At 46.0% G+C, this 15,394-nt stretch overlaps 1 protein-coding gene across 1 annotated transcript in view; it reads left to right on the forward strand.

Annotated features, from left to right (window-relative positions):
• Window positions 1-3,655: 3,655 nt before the first annotated feature.
• The window catches only part of Cmtr1 (cap methyltransferase 1), a 55,165-nt gene continuing 43,426 nt past the window's right edge, over window positions 3,656-15,394 (forward strand). The window contains exons 1-2 of the mRNA XM_045155956.1: window positions 3,656-3,723; window positions 7,931-8,065. Of these exons, the coding sequence (XP_045011891.1) occupies window positions 7,936-8,065 (130 nt within the window). The 5' untranslated portion in view covers window positions 3,656-3,723; window positions 7,931-7,935. The remainder of the gene's footprint in view (window positions 3,724-7,930; window positions 8,066-15,394) is intronic.

Here is a 15,394-nt window from a genome sequence, read left to right on the forward strand (position 1 = left end):
TCCAGGTCCATCCATTTTTCTGCAAATTTCATAACTTCATTTTTCTTTACCGCTGAGTAGAACTCCATTGTATAAATGTGTCACATCTTCATTATCCACTCATCAGTTGAGGGACATCTAGGCTGGTTCCATTTCCCAGCTATTATAAATTGAGCAGCAATAAACATGGTTGAGCACGTACTTCTAAGGAAATGAGATGATTCCTTCGGATATATGCTTAGGAGTGCTATAGCTGGGTCAAATGGTAGATCAATCTTTAGCTGCCAGAACAGTTGTTTCTTAAGAGATGCTCTGGGGAATTATATTTATTTGCAAGCAGAGAGAGGAGAGGAGAGGAGAGGAGAGGAGAGGAGAGGAGAGGAGAGGAGAGGAGAGGAGAGGAGAGGAGAGGAGAGGAGAGGGAAAGAGAATGAGCACGTCAGGGCCTCTAGCCATTACAAATGAATTTCAGCTAGACGCATGTGCCCCTTGTGCATCTGGCTTACATGGGTCCTGGGTCCTTTGGCTTTGCAGGCTAATGCGTTAACCACTAAGCCATCCATCCAGCCCTGTTTTTGTTTATTTGAGAGAGTCTGATAGAGGCAGATACACAGAGAGAATGGGCGCTTTAGGGGCCTCTAGCCACTGCAAATGAGCTCCAGATGCATGGCGCCACCTTGTGCTTCTGGCTTTATGTCAGTACTGGGGAATCGAAACTGGGTCCTTTGGCTTTGCAGGCCAACTGCTAAGCCACCTCTCCAGCTCTGAAGTTTTGTTTTCCAAGGCCAGGAGTCACTCTTGCCCAGGTTGACCTGGAACTCTGTGTCCCCAGGCAGGCTGACCTCACACTCCTGGCAGTCCTCCTACCTCAGCCTCCTGAGTGCTGGGTTTAAAGGCATGCACTGTGCACTACTATGCTCTGCATTTTTTGCTTTTACTTATTTATTTAGTTATTTTGAGATAGGGTCGCACAACCCAGGCTGCCATGAAATTCACTGTGTAGTTTCAGGCAGTCCTCGAACTCACAGGGATCCTCCTATCTCAGCCAGTGCTGGGATTGAAGGCATGTGCTACTACATCTAGTTTACTCAGTCACTGTCACTTCTTCTTTCCCTCCCTTCCTCTCTCCCTCTCCCTCTCTCTACATATATATATATAGGCACTTGCCTACAAAGCCAAAGGACCTTGGTTCAATTTCCTAGGACCCACGTAAACCAGATGCACAAGGTGGCGCATGCGTCTGGAGTTTGTTTGCAGTGGCTGGAGGCCATGGTGTGCCCATTTTATTTTCTCTCTCTCCCTCTCTCAAATTAAAACAAAACAAAACAAAACAAAAAAAACTAACAACAAGAACAAAAAAACATTTTTTGGGCTTGAGAGATGGTTTAGCTGTTAAGGTGCTTGCCTGTGAAGCTTAAGAACCCAGGTTAAATTCCCCAGAAACCACATAAACTGGGATTAAAGCTAAAAAATTAAAAATTTTAAAAAATGTTGCACTGGGCATGGTGGCTCAGGCCTTTAATCCCAGCACTCGGGAGGCAGAGATAGGATCACAGTGAGTTTGGGGCCACCCTGAGACTACAGAGTGAATTCCAGGTCAGCCTAAACTAAACTTGATTCTGTCCTGTTGCGGAACTTTTCTGAAACGATCGCGCCAGCGCCAGCAGGAATGAAAGCAGAGTTTATGTCCCGGACACCGAGGTTGCGATTGCTCCCCAGAGTAACTTCGGGTGTTAAACCGAGATTTTACTTACAGTGTTTGTAGCCAGGGGAGGGGTGAGCGAGCAAGCGGGAGGCTCGTTTGCAGAAGGAGCACGTGACAGTTAGCTTGTGCAGTCTGTATGATTCGAAATAGTGTTTCAAAACATACCTAGGAATCAACATGCGTATGGATCATGTAGTCGGGTCACCCTAACCATGAGCTGTGCTTCACTCTATTTTAGTCCAAGCTGTCCTTCCCTCTTATCATCCCTCTGGGTCCCCCTAGACAGCTCTCTCTTTGGGTTCCTTCAGCTGCTGACTGAGATAAGCTCAGCTAGCTCCTCAGCAGTTAATGTTCATTCAAATTCCACGTTTTCTTATTTGACCTAGTGTTCATCAGTCCAGCTTTCAGCTTCTTTTCCACCATAGTACTTGGATCCTAAAGTTTGTTCTAGATCTGCCTCTCTACACGGTAAACTCTAACTTATCTTGATGTCTAAAGGAACTTAAATGCAAGGATATGCCATGGTAACCAAGCAGCTGAGTTTCAGCTAATCATATAGCATCTAAATCCTCAGCCAATCACAGGCTGAAGGCGGCCAAAACACACCCGTGTAAGACAAACCTGGAAACACACCAACTGGGTGATTTTATACCTTATTATGCCAGAAGCCCTGTTAATCTTTGTGAGTTTAATTCAGAAAGACATACCCTTTCCTATAAAGAGTTCACAACTGACTGGGGAAGGCAGATGAGTCAGTAAGCCGTTATTCAGCAGTATGATAAGATCTTCCTTGAGAGGTAGAGCTCCCAAAGAAGGGACTTGTGACATTTGTTGATATTGTGAAAATGTGGAATTTGAATGAAGGCTGTGTGGTGTGCCCATGGTCACAGAACTAGGAAGTTGCAAGCGTTTAATTACGGTCTATGTGGTTCTAAAGCTGAATGTCTTTCCAATTCACCAAAAATCTATTTTTTCTTATTTATTTACTTATTTATTTTTTCGTGGTAGGGTCTCACACTAGCCCAGGCTGACCTGGAAATCACTAAGTAGTCTCAGGGTGGTCTTGAACTCATGGTGATTCTCCTACCTCTACCTCCCAAGTGGTGAGATTAAAGGTGTGTGCCACTATCCCAGCCTTTTTTAAAATTTTTTCTGATTTTTTTTTTCTTTGTGGTGCACCAGATGAAACAGGATCTGTTGCATGCTAGGCAAGTGCTCTACCACTTAACCACATCCCCAGCCCTCACCAAGAGTTTTTAAAAAATTATCTTAAGATTGATTTAAAAATTATTTATTTGCAAGCAGGGAGATAGATAGAAGAGAGACAGAGTATGGGGCATACCAGGACCTCTAGCCACTGCAAACTAACTCCGGACACATGTACCACCTTGTGCAGCTGGCTCACGTGGGTCCTGGGGGAATCGAACCTGGGTCCTTTGGCTTCGCAGGCACACGCCTTAACCAGCCCTCACCACGAGATTTTAACATATGTTGTGAAATGGATACATTTGGTAAATATTTTTTTTTTTTTGAAGTAGGGGCTTCATTGTAGCCCGGGCTGACCTTTTGAATTCACTGTGTAGTCTCAGGCTGGCCTCGAACTCACGGCGAGCACCCTCCCCGCCCCTCCCCCTCGCCAGTGCTCACGCCTGGCTATTTACTCCCGCCCCGCCCCGCCCCGCCCCGCCCCGCCCCGCCCCGCCCCGCCCCGCCCCCTTCCCAGGTCGGCCGCCCCGCGCAGGCGCCTTTGGCCCCCGGCCAGAAGGAACGCGGCCTTTCCAGAACCCAGCGCGCGCTCGGCGGGGAGGGGGCGGGGCGTCCCGTGACGTCATCACCCCGCGCGGCCCGCAGGGCGGGACGGGAGCGCGACGGCTCGGCCGGTGGAGTCCGGCTGGCTCTGCTGGGCGGTGGGGAAAACGAAAGCGAGGGAGGCGGCGAAGCGGCGGGGTCAGGCGCGGGCCCGGCGGCGGCGGCGGCGGCGTCAGCGTGGTCCCGAGCCGCGCTCTCCGCGGCGTGGCGGCTCGCCCCGTCCCCTCAGCGTGAGTGCCGACGCGCGGTCCCCGGGGGGCGGGCGGGCGCGCCCGGCATCCTCCCCTCGCACAGGCCGCCCCGGGGGGCCCCGAGCCCGCCCGCTTCTCCCTCCGCTCGCGTCCCCCAGGGCTGACACGAGCCGGAGCCCGGGGCCGCCGCTGCCACGCGACGCCGTCCACGTCCCAGTGGACGCACACTTCCCTCCGTGGACGCGGACGGTGGCAGGGCGGAATTCGGGCCCCCCGCCGAGCCAGGACCGCAGAGAGACACAGAGAGAGAGAAGGGGGGGATTCGAACCCCTTTCCGTGGGCTAGCAGCAAGTTAAAAGTTCCCGGCCCACGGCCCGCCGGCCATGTGTTAGTGTAGGCCACTTCAAGTGGTCACTACCTTGCCGTGTGGCGGGCACGGGGATCGGAGTGGATGATCCGAAGGCCCGAGGCGAAAGGAATGCGCTTTGAATAAGGAGCCTCAGGGGTTGGCTGGCTTGCCACAACTGTTTCCTTCCCTCGCAGCTGCCCCGGCAAGGTCTACGTTGAGTCCTCTCTCCCACTGCCAACCCTCACCCAGACGGGCAAAAGAATGAGCAGAGCCCACTAGTGTTTGCTGTGTCCAGAGCGGCCACAGTGATGGGTTTTCCTACAGCTCACCATGTGAGCCTTTTTAGGGGATTTAAGACTATGATTTAAAGTGAAGTATAGGGCTGGAGAGATGGCTTAGCGCCTGCAAAGCCAAAAGATCCTGGTTCGATTCCCCGGGTCCCATGTAAGCCAGATGCACAAGGGGGCGCACGCGTCTGGAGTTTGTTTGCAGTGGCTGGAGGTCCTGGCACGCCCATTCACTCTCTCTCAAATAAATAATAAAAAGTAAAAGAAAAAAAAACAAAAACCAACAATAAAAACAATAAACTTCAAAGTGAAATATAGCTCAGCATTGCCTTGCTTTCTGTTTGCTCAGTTTCCTGGTATTCCTGCTAACCCCAGAAAAAGCTCTTTTTTTTTTTGTTTTTGTTTTTCAAGGTAGGGTTTTGCTCTAGCCCAGGCTGACCTGGGAGTCACTATGGAGTCTCAGGGTGGCCTTGAACTCACGGCAATCCTCCTACCTCTGCCTCTGGAGTGCTGGGATTAAAGGCCTGTGCCACCACACCCGGCTACAGAAAAGCTCTTTTTTTTAAAAAACATATAGTTTTAAAAATTTATGTCCAAGGTGTTTCAAGGTCTTTAGCAGCTGCAAATGAACTCTATAGATAACTTTCCCTGCTTTGTGTATCTGGCTGTGCTGGGGAGACAAACCCAGGTCATTAGGCTTTGCAGGCAAGCACTCAACTGCTGAGCCATCTCTCCAGCCCAAAACTTTGTGTGTGTTGGTTTTTCCAGGTGGGGTCTCACTCTAGCCTAGGCTGACTTGGAATTCATTATGTACTCTCAGGGTAGCCTCGAGCTCACGGTGATCCTCCTACCTCCGCCTCCCAAGTGCTGGAAGTAAAGGCGTGTACCACCATGCCCGGCTACATTTTTTTTAATTAATATTGTATTTTTATTTATTTGAGAGAGAGAGAGAGAGAGAATGGGCATGCTAGGGCCTCCATCTGCTGGAACTCCAAACGCATGTGCCATTTTGTGCACCTGGTTACATGGGTCCTGGGGAATTGAATCTGGGTCCTTTGGCTTTGCAGGCAAGAGCCTTAACCCTGAACCATCTCTCCAGCCCTATTTAAAATATTTATTTATCTAGTTGTTATTTTTTTTAATTAAAAATATTTTTATTTATTTGAGAGGGATGGAGGAAGGGAATGAATGGGTGTGTCAGGGCCTCCAGCCACTTCAAACAAACTCCAGGTGCATGCACCACCTTGTGCATCTGGCTTACATGGTACTGGGGAATCAAGTCTGGGTCCTTAGGGTTTACCACAAATGCCTTAACCGTTAAGCCATCTCTCCAGCTCCCTGCCCCCATTTTTAATTTTTTTTTTTCAAAAATTTTTAAGCTGAGAACATTATTTAAGATTGTTATTTCTTTTCTTTTCTTTTATTTTATTTTATTTTATTTTATTTTATTTATTTATTTATTTGAGAGCGACAGACACAGAGAGAAAGACAGGTAGAGGGAGAGAGAAAGAATGGGCGCGCCAGGGCTTCCAGCCTCTGCAAACGAACTCCAGACGCGTGCACCCCCTTGTGCATCTGGCTAACGTGGGACCTGGGGAACCGAGCCTCGAACTGGGCTCCTTAGGCTTCACAGGCAAGCGCTTAACCGCTAAGCCATCTCTCCAGCCCCCATTTTTAATTTTTAAAAAATATTTATTTGAGAGAGAGAGAAGAGGCAGAGAGAGAGAGAGAAAATGGGTGCACCAAGGCCTTCAGCCACTGCAAATGAACTCCAGACCCACGCGTTCCCTTGTGCATCTGGCTTACATGGATTCTGGGGAATTGAACTGGGATCCTTAGGCTTCACAGGCAAACGCTTTAACTGTTAAGCCATTTCTCCAGCTGTAAAATACTTTTAAAATTTCAATAATTATTTATTTGCAAGGAGAGGGAGAGGATGGGTGTGCCGGGGCCTCTAGCTGCTGCAGATGAACTCTAGATGCTGCACCACTTTGTGCTTTCCTGCCTTTGTTTGGGTACTAGGGAATTGAACCCAGGAGGTTAGGCTTTGCAGGCAAGCACCTTAATTGCTGAGCAATCTCTCCAGTCCCAGTTAAAAAAAAATTTTTTTTTTTCTTTTCGAGGTAGGGTCTCACTTCCGTCCAGGATGACTTGGAATTCACTAAGTAGTCTCAGGTGGTCTCAAACCCACAGCGATCCTCCTACCTCTGCCTCGCGAGTACTGGGATTAAAGGCATGTGTCACCATGCCCGGCTTTAAAAAAATTTTCTTAATGTATAATATTTATTTATTTATTTGCAAGTAGAGAGAACGAATGGCATGCTGAGGCTTCTAGCCACTGCAAATGAACTGCAGGCACATGCGCCACCTTGTGCATCTGGCTTACGTGGGTCCTGGGGAATCAAACCTGGGTCCTTTGGCTTCACAGGCAAACACCTTAATGCTAAACCATCTCTCCAGGCCCTGGTTTTAATTTATTGAGGTAGGGTCTCAACCTAGCCAGATGCGCAACTGATGGAGATCCTCCTACCTCTGCCTCCCCAGTGCTGGGATTAAAGGCATGCACCACCATGCCGGACAGTGTCCTATTCTTAAAAGTACTATTTTTGTATTTCCCGTGATAGAACCATTAATTCCAATTTCAGTATCTTTTTCTCATTCTTTCTCAGTTTTAAGCCATTTGTTCCATTCCCTACTGTGGTTAAAAACTTTCCCAGTTGGGGCTTGGAGAAGTTAAGGCACTTGCCTGTGAAGCCAAAGGACCCAGGTTTGGCTCCCCAATACCCATGTAAAGCCAGATAGATGCACAAGGTCATGCATACTTCTGGAGTTCATTTTCACTGGCTAGAGGCCCTAGTACGCCCATTCTCTTTCTCCCTCTCTTTTCTCTCTCAAACAAATTAAAAAATTAAAAGAACCTTCCCAGTTCTTTAGTATTTTTCCTGTCATTTTCATATTTCCAAATGCGAAATAAACCACAGGGACAATTTGTTTCATGCTATATAATCTCTTAATTGTTCTGGTAAAATAATGATGATGGAACAGTCATTTGGGGGTGATTTTTTTTTTTTCACCTTGGAAATAATAATAGGTGGTTAGTAGGTTTCACATATGTTGTCTTGACTAGCCAGTGTTGCACCTAAAGTGTAGAACAACAAAGACCCAGGCCTTTTCTTCCTGTGTCTTGTTGAACTGACCCATGACTTTTGTATCTGATACCAATGGGCCATGTGCCTGTTGACCTGTGAGCACCATGGTTGTCAGTAAAACTCACAGTTTTTTGTTTTTGTTTTTCTCCTCAAGGTAGGTTCTCACTCTAGCCTAGGCTGACCTGCAACTCACTCTGTAGTCCCAGGCTGGCCTTGAACTCACAACAGTCCTCCTACCTCTGCTTCCCAAGTGCTGGGATTAAAGGCAAACTTAACCGTTTCTATTGCAAAACAGCTTGGCTAGCCTCCTTCCTAGACCATGTTCTGGGGAAGAGGCTATTCAAGTGCTGTCACTGGAAGATACTTGAACTTGATGAATTTCAGCTCACTGATGGTTTATAATTTGGAATCTCAGTGGTTCTAACCCAGGGGCAGCTGATGGTCTGGATTTATGATTGCAGAAACAATGAAGAGGAGAACGGACCCAGAATGTACTGCCCCCATCAAGAAACAGAAAAGAGTCGGAGAGCTCGATCTGAACTTCAGCTCCACATTGGACGATGATCCTCCCTCTTCTGTCAATCATGCAGCAAAAGGTATATTTATTTGCTTGTGTGGTCTGAGGCCACTGGCCATCTTTAGTCAAACCCCTGGTACTTGGGTTGAGTAGAATCCAGTCCTTGGTCTCTTGGGTAGCTATAGAGACTCTCCCATTGTACAGAGAGTGGGGAGACCTGTTTTAAATAACAGAGTGGGATTTGTCCAGAAGTGCTCCAGCTCGTTTTCAGTCCTGCAGTAGGTGGCTCTCTTGCTGCCTTAAACCAGTTCAGTGTGGTGGCCGTGGAGAGTTGTGTTTCGTAGCTCCCAGTAACCTGGGGCCCCTTGGCAGATGCGAGTGTAGCTGCCCCTGACTCGGCCTGTCGCTCCTTCAGCAGCTGTGTCAGAAACACTCACCTATCAGGGACCATCACTGTTGCCATTTGCGTGAAACTCGGGGGATTTCGTTGGTCTGGTTGAAGGAGTATCGCCTTTGCCTATTTTTAGTTTTTTTTGTTTTTGTTTTGAGGCAAGGTCTCACTCTAGCCCAGGCTGACCTGGGACTCACTCTATATAGTTTCAGGCTGGCCTTGGACTCACAGGATCTTCCTGCCTCTGCCTCCTGAGTGCTGGGATTAAAGGTGTACGCCACCACACCCAGCTGTTTTGCTTGTGGTTTTTAGGGTTATGGGTATTCATAGTTTTTATAGATCCTTTCTGGGAAATTCTGATGTGTCTAGGAGTTTGTTTCAAACACCAAGCAGTTAGAAGTAGCTCCATTTCTGTTACTTTGATGTGCCAGCTATAGAGCTCCTGGAACAAGTCAGTAGTGCTACATTGCTTGAAACAAAAGAAATTTTTCTGCCATGGTTTTGGAGACTAGAGGTTTGAAACCAGGGTATCATTAGGGCCTCACTATCCTGTAAAGGCTCTTGGGAAGACCCTGATAATCCTCATAAGTATTGGTGATTGCTGGCAGTTCTGGGTGTCTTGGACAGCATAGATGTGGTTTCTGCCTTTACCTTCCCTCTGTTGCTGTTTCCCTCTTAGGAACACATCGGTCCTTGGTTTACGGCCATGCTACTTTAGTATTACCTTATCTAAACATGATTACATCTGCAAATGCGCTGTTCCTGAAAAACGTCACCTTCATGGATCCTAGGTGACATGTTTGGAAAAGGAAACTGTTTCACCCAGCGTATCATATCACCTGGCTTGAGTTTCGCATCCTTTGTGTGATCATTGGTAAACTGGAATGAAACATAGTAACAGTTTGTTGACTAAAAAGGGTGTGAAGCTTCCTTTGTGGGTAGTAGGAAATACCTTTTCTCCACCAGCAGTAGGGTCATGGAAGGACAACTACACACCAGCTGTTAGCTCAAAGTTGGTCCAGAGAAAGGCTTGACAGGTGATGTAGCTAATGGAGCATTTGGTACAGATATGATCCTGGCTGGATGAGAGACTCTCATAATCTTGTGTGTGGAAGTATGGGTGCCTTTAAAGTTTTGGCAGGGCTGGAGAAGATAGTGGTAAATCTTGACAACCTAGGTTTGTTTCCCCAGTACCCACAGAAGGCCAGATGTACAAAGTGGCGCATACATCGTGAGTTCACGTGCAGTAGCAGAGGCCCGATGAGCTCATACACTCCCTCTCACACACGGTGGCACACCTTTTGATCTCGGCACTCGGGAGGCTGAGGTAGGGGGATCACCATGAGTTCAAGACCACCCTGAGACTCATAGTGAGTTCCAGGTCAGCCTAGGCTACAGCAAGACCCTACCTCAAAAAAATAATAAATAAACATATAAAAATATTAAAGTCTTGGTGGAACTGAATGTTGCACCAGCCTGATTCCTTGGGAAGCTGAGGCAGGAGAGCACTTGAGCTTGAGACCAACCTGGATAGCACGACAATAACTGTCAGAAACAAAAAAGTAAAGTCACAGTGGATTTCAGGATAGGGAGGAAGTCTGTATGTAATCAGGGCTTCTCAATGGAAGGCAGTATATTAATACATTTAAATTTTATTTAAAATACAAATAATATTTATTTGAGAGAGAGGGAGAAAATATGGGAGGCCTAGGGCCTCTAGCCACTGCAGATGAACTCCAGACGTATACACCACCTTGTGCATCTGGCTTATGTGGGTCCTGGGGAATCAAATCTGGGTCCTTAGGCTTCACTGGCAAGTACTTTAATGGCTATGCCATCCCTCCAGCCCTTTAAAAAATTATTTATTTATTTATTTGCAAGCAGAGAACTATAGAGAAAAGAGGCAGAGACAGTGGGTACATGAGGGCCTCCAGCCACTACAAACTCACTCCAGATTTATATGCTTTATTGTGCATCTGGTTTTACATGGGTACTGGGGAATCAAACCAGGGTTGTTAGGTTTTGCAGGCAAGTGCCTTAACTACTGAGGCATTTCTCCAGTCCTGGTTTTATTTATTTATTTTTCTCTTTTAAATGGTTTATTTATTTATTTTTATTTACAAAAGAGAGAGCAAATGAGAATGAGAATAAGAATGAATGGGCAAGCCAGGGCCTCCTGCCACTACAAATAACTTCAGACACATGCACCACCTTGTGCATCTGGCTTATGTGGGTCCTAGGGAATCGAACTTGGGTCCTTAGACTTTGCAGGCAAGCATCTTAAGTGCTAAGCCATTTCCCTAGTCCCTGGTTTTATTTATTCATTTTTCAAAATCTATTTTATTTATTTATTTGAGAGAGGGAGGAAGAGAGAAAGAATTGCATGCCAGGGCCTCCAGCCACTGCAATGAACTCCAGATGCATGTGCCCCCTTGTGCATCTGGCTTACGTGGGTCCTGGAGAGTCGAACTGGGATCCTTTGGCTTTGCAGGCAAACACCTTAACTGCTAAGCCATCTCTCTAGCCCCTGGTTTTATTTTTTATGTACTTATTGCAAGGTAAGGGCTTATTAGACCATGAAGCAGAAAGTGAAAGTAAAGCCCAAAGTGAAAATAAGGCAGAATCATTAAACAAGCTAGGAGGTCCCCCCCCCGCCCCCCACTGGCAGTCCTATTTATTACTGTTTTTCTGGATGTGTGTGTGATTTTTTGTTGTTGTTTTGAGGTAGGGTCTCACTAGCCCAAACTGACCTGGAATTCATGTAATCTCAGGGTAGCCTTGAACTCATGGTATTTAGCTAGGTGTGGTGCATGCCTTTAATGCCAGCACTTGGTAGCAGAGGTAGGAGGATCGCTGTGAGTTCGAGGCCACCCTGACACTACATAGTGAATTCCAGGTCAGCCTGGGCTAGAGCGACACCCTATCTCAAAAAACCAAGAACAAATTACTTGTTTATTTGCAAGCAGAGAGAAAAAGGGAGAAGGGGGGGGGGGCCGCAGAGTGGGTGCACCAGGGTCTGTGACCACTGCAAACAGATTGCAGATACATGCATCACTTTGTGAATCTGGCTTTATGGAGGTACTGGGAAATCAAATCCAGGTTGTTAGACTTTGCAGGCAAGAGCTTAACTGTTGAGCCATCTCTTCAGCCCAATTTTTTTTTTTTAATTCTGTTTTTTCAAGGTAGGGTTTCACTGTAGCCCAGGCTGACTTGGGATTTGGATTTGTTATGTAGTCTCAGACTGGCCTCGAACTCACAGTCATCCTCCTACCTCTGCCTCCCAAGTGCTGGAATTAAAGGAGTGTGCTACGCCTGGTTCCATTAAAAGAAAAAGAAAAAAAAAATATATATATATATATATATATATATATTTATTTATATAAAATATATATATATGTATGTGTGTGTATGTATGTGTGTGTGTGTATATATATATATATATATATATATATATATATATATATACACACAATTTGTTTATTTGCTTATTTGCAAGCACAGATATCCAGAGAGGGAGAAAGAAATAGAGAGTATGGATGTGCCAGAGCTTCTGGTCATTGCAAACAAATTCCAGATGCATGTATTACTTTGTGCATCTGGCTTACATGGATACTGGGGAATCGAACCTAGGTCATTAGGCTTTGCAGGCAAGCGTCTTAACCTGTAGAGTCATCACTCCAACCTTTTTTTTTTGCTTTGTTTTTTGCAGTAGGGTCTCACTCTGGTCCAGGCTGACCTGGAATTCACTATGGAGTCTCAGGGTGGTCTCGAACTCACAGCAGTCCTCCTACCTCTGCCTCCTGAGTGCTGGGATTAAAGGCAGGCGCCACCATGTCCGGCTCCAACCTTTTTTTAAAAAAAAAATTTTTGGGATGTATATGTGGGATGTACATGTGTGTATATAGATGCCCATGCCTTGTGCACGTGTGTGTGGAGGCCAGAGGATATTGGGTGTCCTGCTCTAATACTCTTCTGTCTTCCTTGAGACAGTCTGTCACTGAACCTGGAGCTCCCTGTTCATTGATGATCAGAGTGCCTCAGCACTTGTACTATCTTCATCCTTCTCAGAACTGGGGTGCAGGCATGTGTGGCCATGCCCACCTTTTTAGATAGGTGCTAGGGATTGGTCTTAGTAAGCACTTGTACTGAGCCATCTCCCCAGCCTGGTATGTGGGTTTGGAGACTTAAGGAAAGGGATTTTGTATCACACTTGGCCTTTGAGCAGCTTGATAAAGGCAGTCTTTCTTTACCAGCACAGTGCTCCCTGGCAGTTTGCAGTCTAGCCAGAGATGATGTCTCCTGGAATGTCTGTGGCTTCCTGTTAAGTCTTTGTGTTAAAGCAGGGCTGTTTCCGTTTGCTCCAACTGTCTACCTGCGTACACTGTTCAACTAGATGCTTGAGAGGTGTTCTTCAGGGAGGACGCAGTAGTGACATTTTCTGTCTGGCCTAGCCTTACTTTTTCTTCCTCTACTGGATCAATGTGACGACTCATTAGCAGATCTTTTTAGCTCAACCAGTGTGTTTGTTTTACATTATTCACAAGGTGGCTGCATTGCCAGCTAAATGACTTGACATTTTGCCAGGGTAAAGCAAAAAGATGTTATCATGGGCACTCTGGCATCTTGTTCTTTTCCGGATTCTTAGAGGAGTTTGAAGGCATTTTCAAGTGTTAGTAAATGCTTGGAACTTTACCTTCAAATAGCCTTTTTTGAAGTAAGGAGAGGCAGGTGAGATGATTTTTTTTTCCCCAGATGTTTCTCACAGGGAAACTTACTTCTTTTCTTAGCTGCACCTGTGTGGGCTCCTGAGCCTCCTGTAACGCGCACGCAGGTTTGGGAGCTGCGAAGCTCCCTCATGGCATCACATTAGAAGCACCTTTCCCTTCACCAGGTTTCATTCTTTCCTAAATAGGCTATGTGCCCTGAGCACCATCGCTTTCCTGTCAGCCCAGATTCATGGCTTTAATCAAAAACTCCCTTTATCGGTATTGGTTTAAATTGCTCTAACGAGTTACTATTTGTCTGTCATGAAGGAGAAATTGAGTCTGTAAAAAGGAATGAGTGCATTCTTAAACAGTTGTTAGGCAGGATGTGATGTGATGTTTATTAAAATTCATAATTTATTTTTCTCTGTGTGCTGCTCACCTTAGCCAGGCGTGGTTGGAGTGGCTCCCTGTGTGTTATCACTGTCATTTTTAACCAGATGCATTTGCTCTACTGCTCTATTGCCCTATGAACAATTTTGCCAACAGCTAGAAAACTTCCTGGTCTCCTGTAAAGCAAGCCTTTGCTCTTTAAAATGACAGCAGTGATTTCTGTGAGGTAGGGGTGAAATCTTAAGTGAAAATTCTAGATAATGTTTTGGGCTCTCTGGTAGGTCTTAGAAGGGAAGCTCCTTGGGAAGTAAATGGGAATGTCTCCCAGCTTTGGCAAGTTCTTAATGAGACTAATGATTTTAATAGGCTGACCTTATTACTCCTGCTAATTTATACCCTCACTACTGAATTCTCTGTTCCGTGTTTGCTAAATTTGTACTGGTCTTGAGAAGCAAAACCTCTCTTTATTTATGCTGCCTCAACCATGACAGTTGTCTCCGTTTCATCTGAAAAGAGTTTCCCCAGAGGAAAAATGAGTAGTGAATGCAGCAGTCTTTGGACATTAAGACTAATTTATGAAAGCTTCTTTGTTAAAAAATATGTATTTTTATTTATTGGGGGGGTCACACGAGGGCTTTCAGTCTCTGCAAATGAACTCCAGATGCATGTGCCACCATTTGCATCTGGCTTATGTGGGTTCTGGGGAATTGAACCTTGGTCCTTAGGCTTTGTAGGCAAAAGTCTTAACTGCTAAGCCATCTCTCCAGCCCCTGAATGATGTCAAGCCAAGAATTAATTTCCTATATTGCATGAATGATGAGGGGGTAAGGTTGGTTTGCTTTTCCTGCACACTTCCTTGTCACTCAGGGAGTGGTGGTAGGGTCTTTAGGTCCATTACCCTCCCTGCCAGAACTGGGAGAAGATAGTGTCCATGCAGCCACTACCACTGTGGAGGAGGGACCAGTAGGAAACATCTTCGTGCCAGTCTGGTGCTGGAGTTCTGCGCTTGAGCCAGTGCTGACTTGCCTTTAGTGAGCCTTCCACCCAGATTTGTCATTTTTCCCTGAAACTGTACTGAAAGCAGAAGGAAACATGGGCTCTTCCTCAGATATCTAAAGATGCCCATGAATGGGATTTTTAGCATTCCAGTTGTATCCTCAAGGAAATTTAATAGCCTGTCATGCTCTAGAGCTGTAGAAAGGTGTGGTCCCTTTGAGAAAGGACACAAGGTTTTCAAGCTTCCAAGGTAGGCCTGTGCATGTCCACAGAGCTGGTGAAAAGAATAAGAATCCATATAACGTTGCAGCTTCGATTAATCCTGGATCACTAATACTTGGACACCATGAGGGCAGTGCTAAGGAGCTGCTCTCATTCCTGGTCCCCTTCATCCTGAGCAATGTGGGTTGAAGGCCTGGAGGCAACTTAGACAAGAAGCCCTTGGAAGGGCCATTCTTTCTTTTTTATTTTTTTATTTTTTTAAAATATTTTATTTATTTAAATTTATTTATGTATTTATTTGTTGTTTTTGGGGGGTAGGGTCTCACTCTAGCCCAGACTGACCTGGAATTCACTATGTAGTCTCAGGCTGACCTCAAACTCATGGAGATCCTCCTACCTCTGGGATTAAAGGTGTGCACCACCATGCCTGGCAAAATTTTTATTTTTTTTTACTGATACCTTCCATAATTGTAAACAATATCTCATGGTATTTCCCTCTCTCCTGCTTTTTCCCCCTTTTAAACTCTACTCTCCATCATACCCCCACCCCCACCCCAATCAGTCTCTCTCTTATCCTGATGTGATGATCTTTTCCTCCTATTATGATGGTCTTGTGTAGGTAGTGTCAGGCACTGTGAGGTCATGGATATCCAGGCCATCTTGTGTCTGGAGGAGCACATTGTAAGGAGTCCTACTCTTCCTT

This window comes from Jaculus jaculus, chromosome 8 (genome assembly GCF_020740685.1).
Source record: "Jaculus jaculus isolate mJacJac1 chromosome 8, mJacJac1.mat.Y.cur, whole genome shotgun sequence".
In the NCBI taxonomy this organism is placed as follows: Eukaryota; Metazoa; Chordata; class Mammalia; order Rodentia; family Dipodidae; genus Jaculus; species Jaculus jaculus.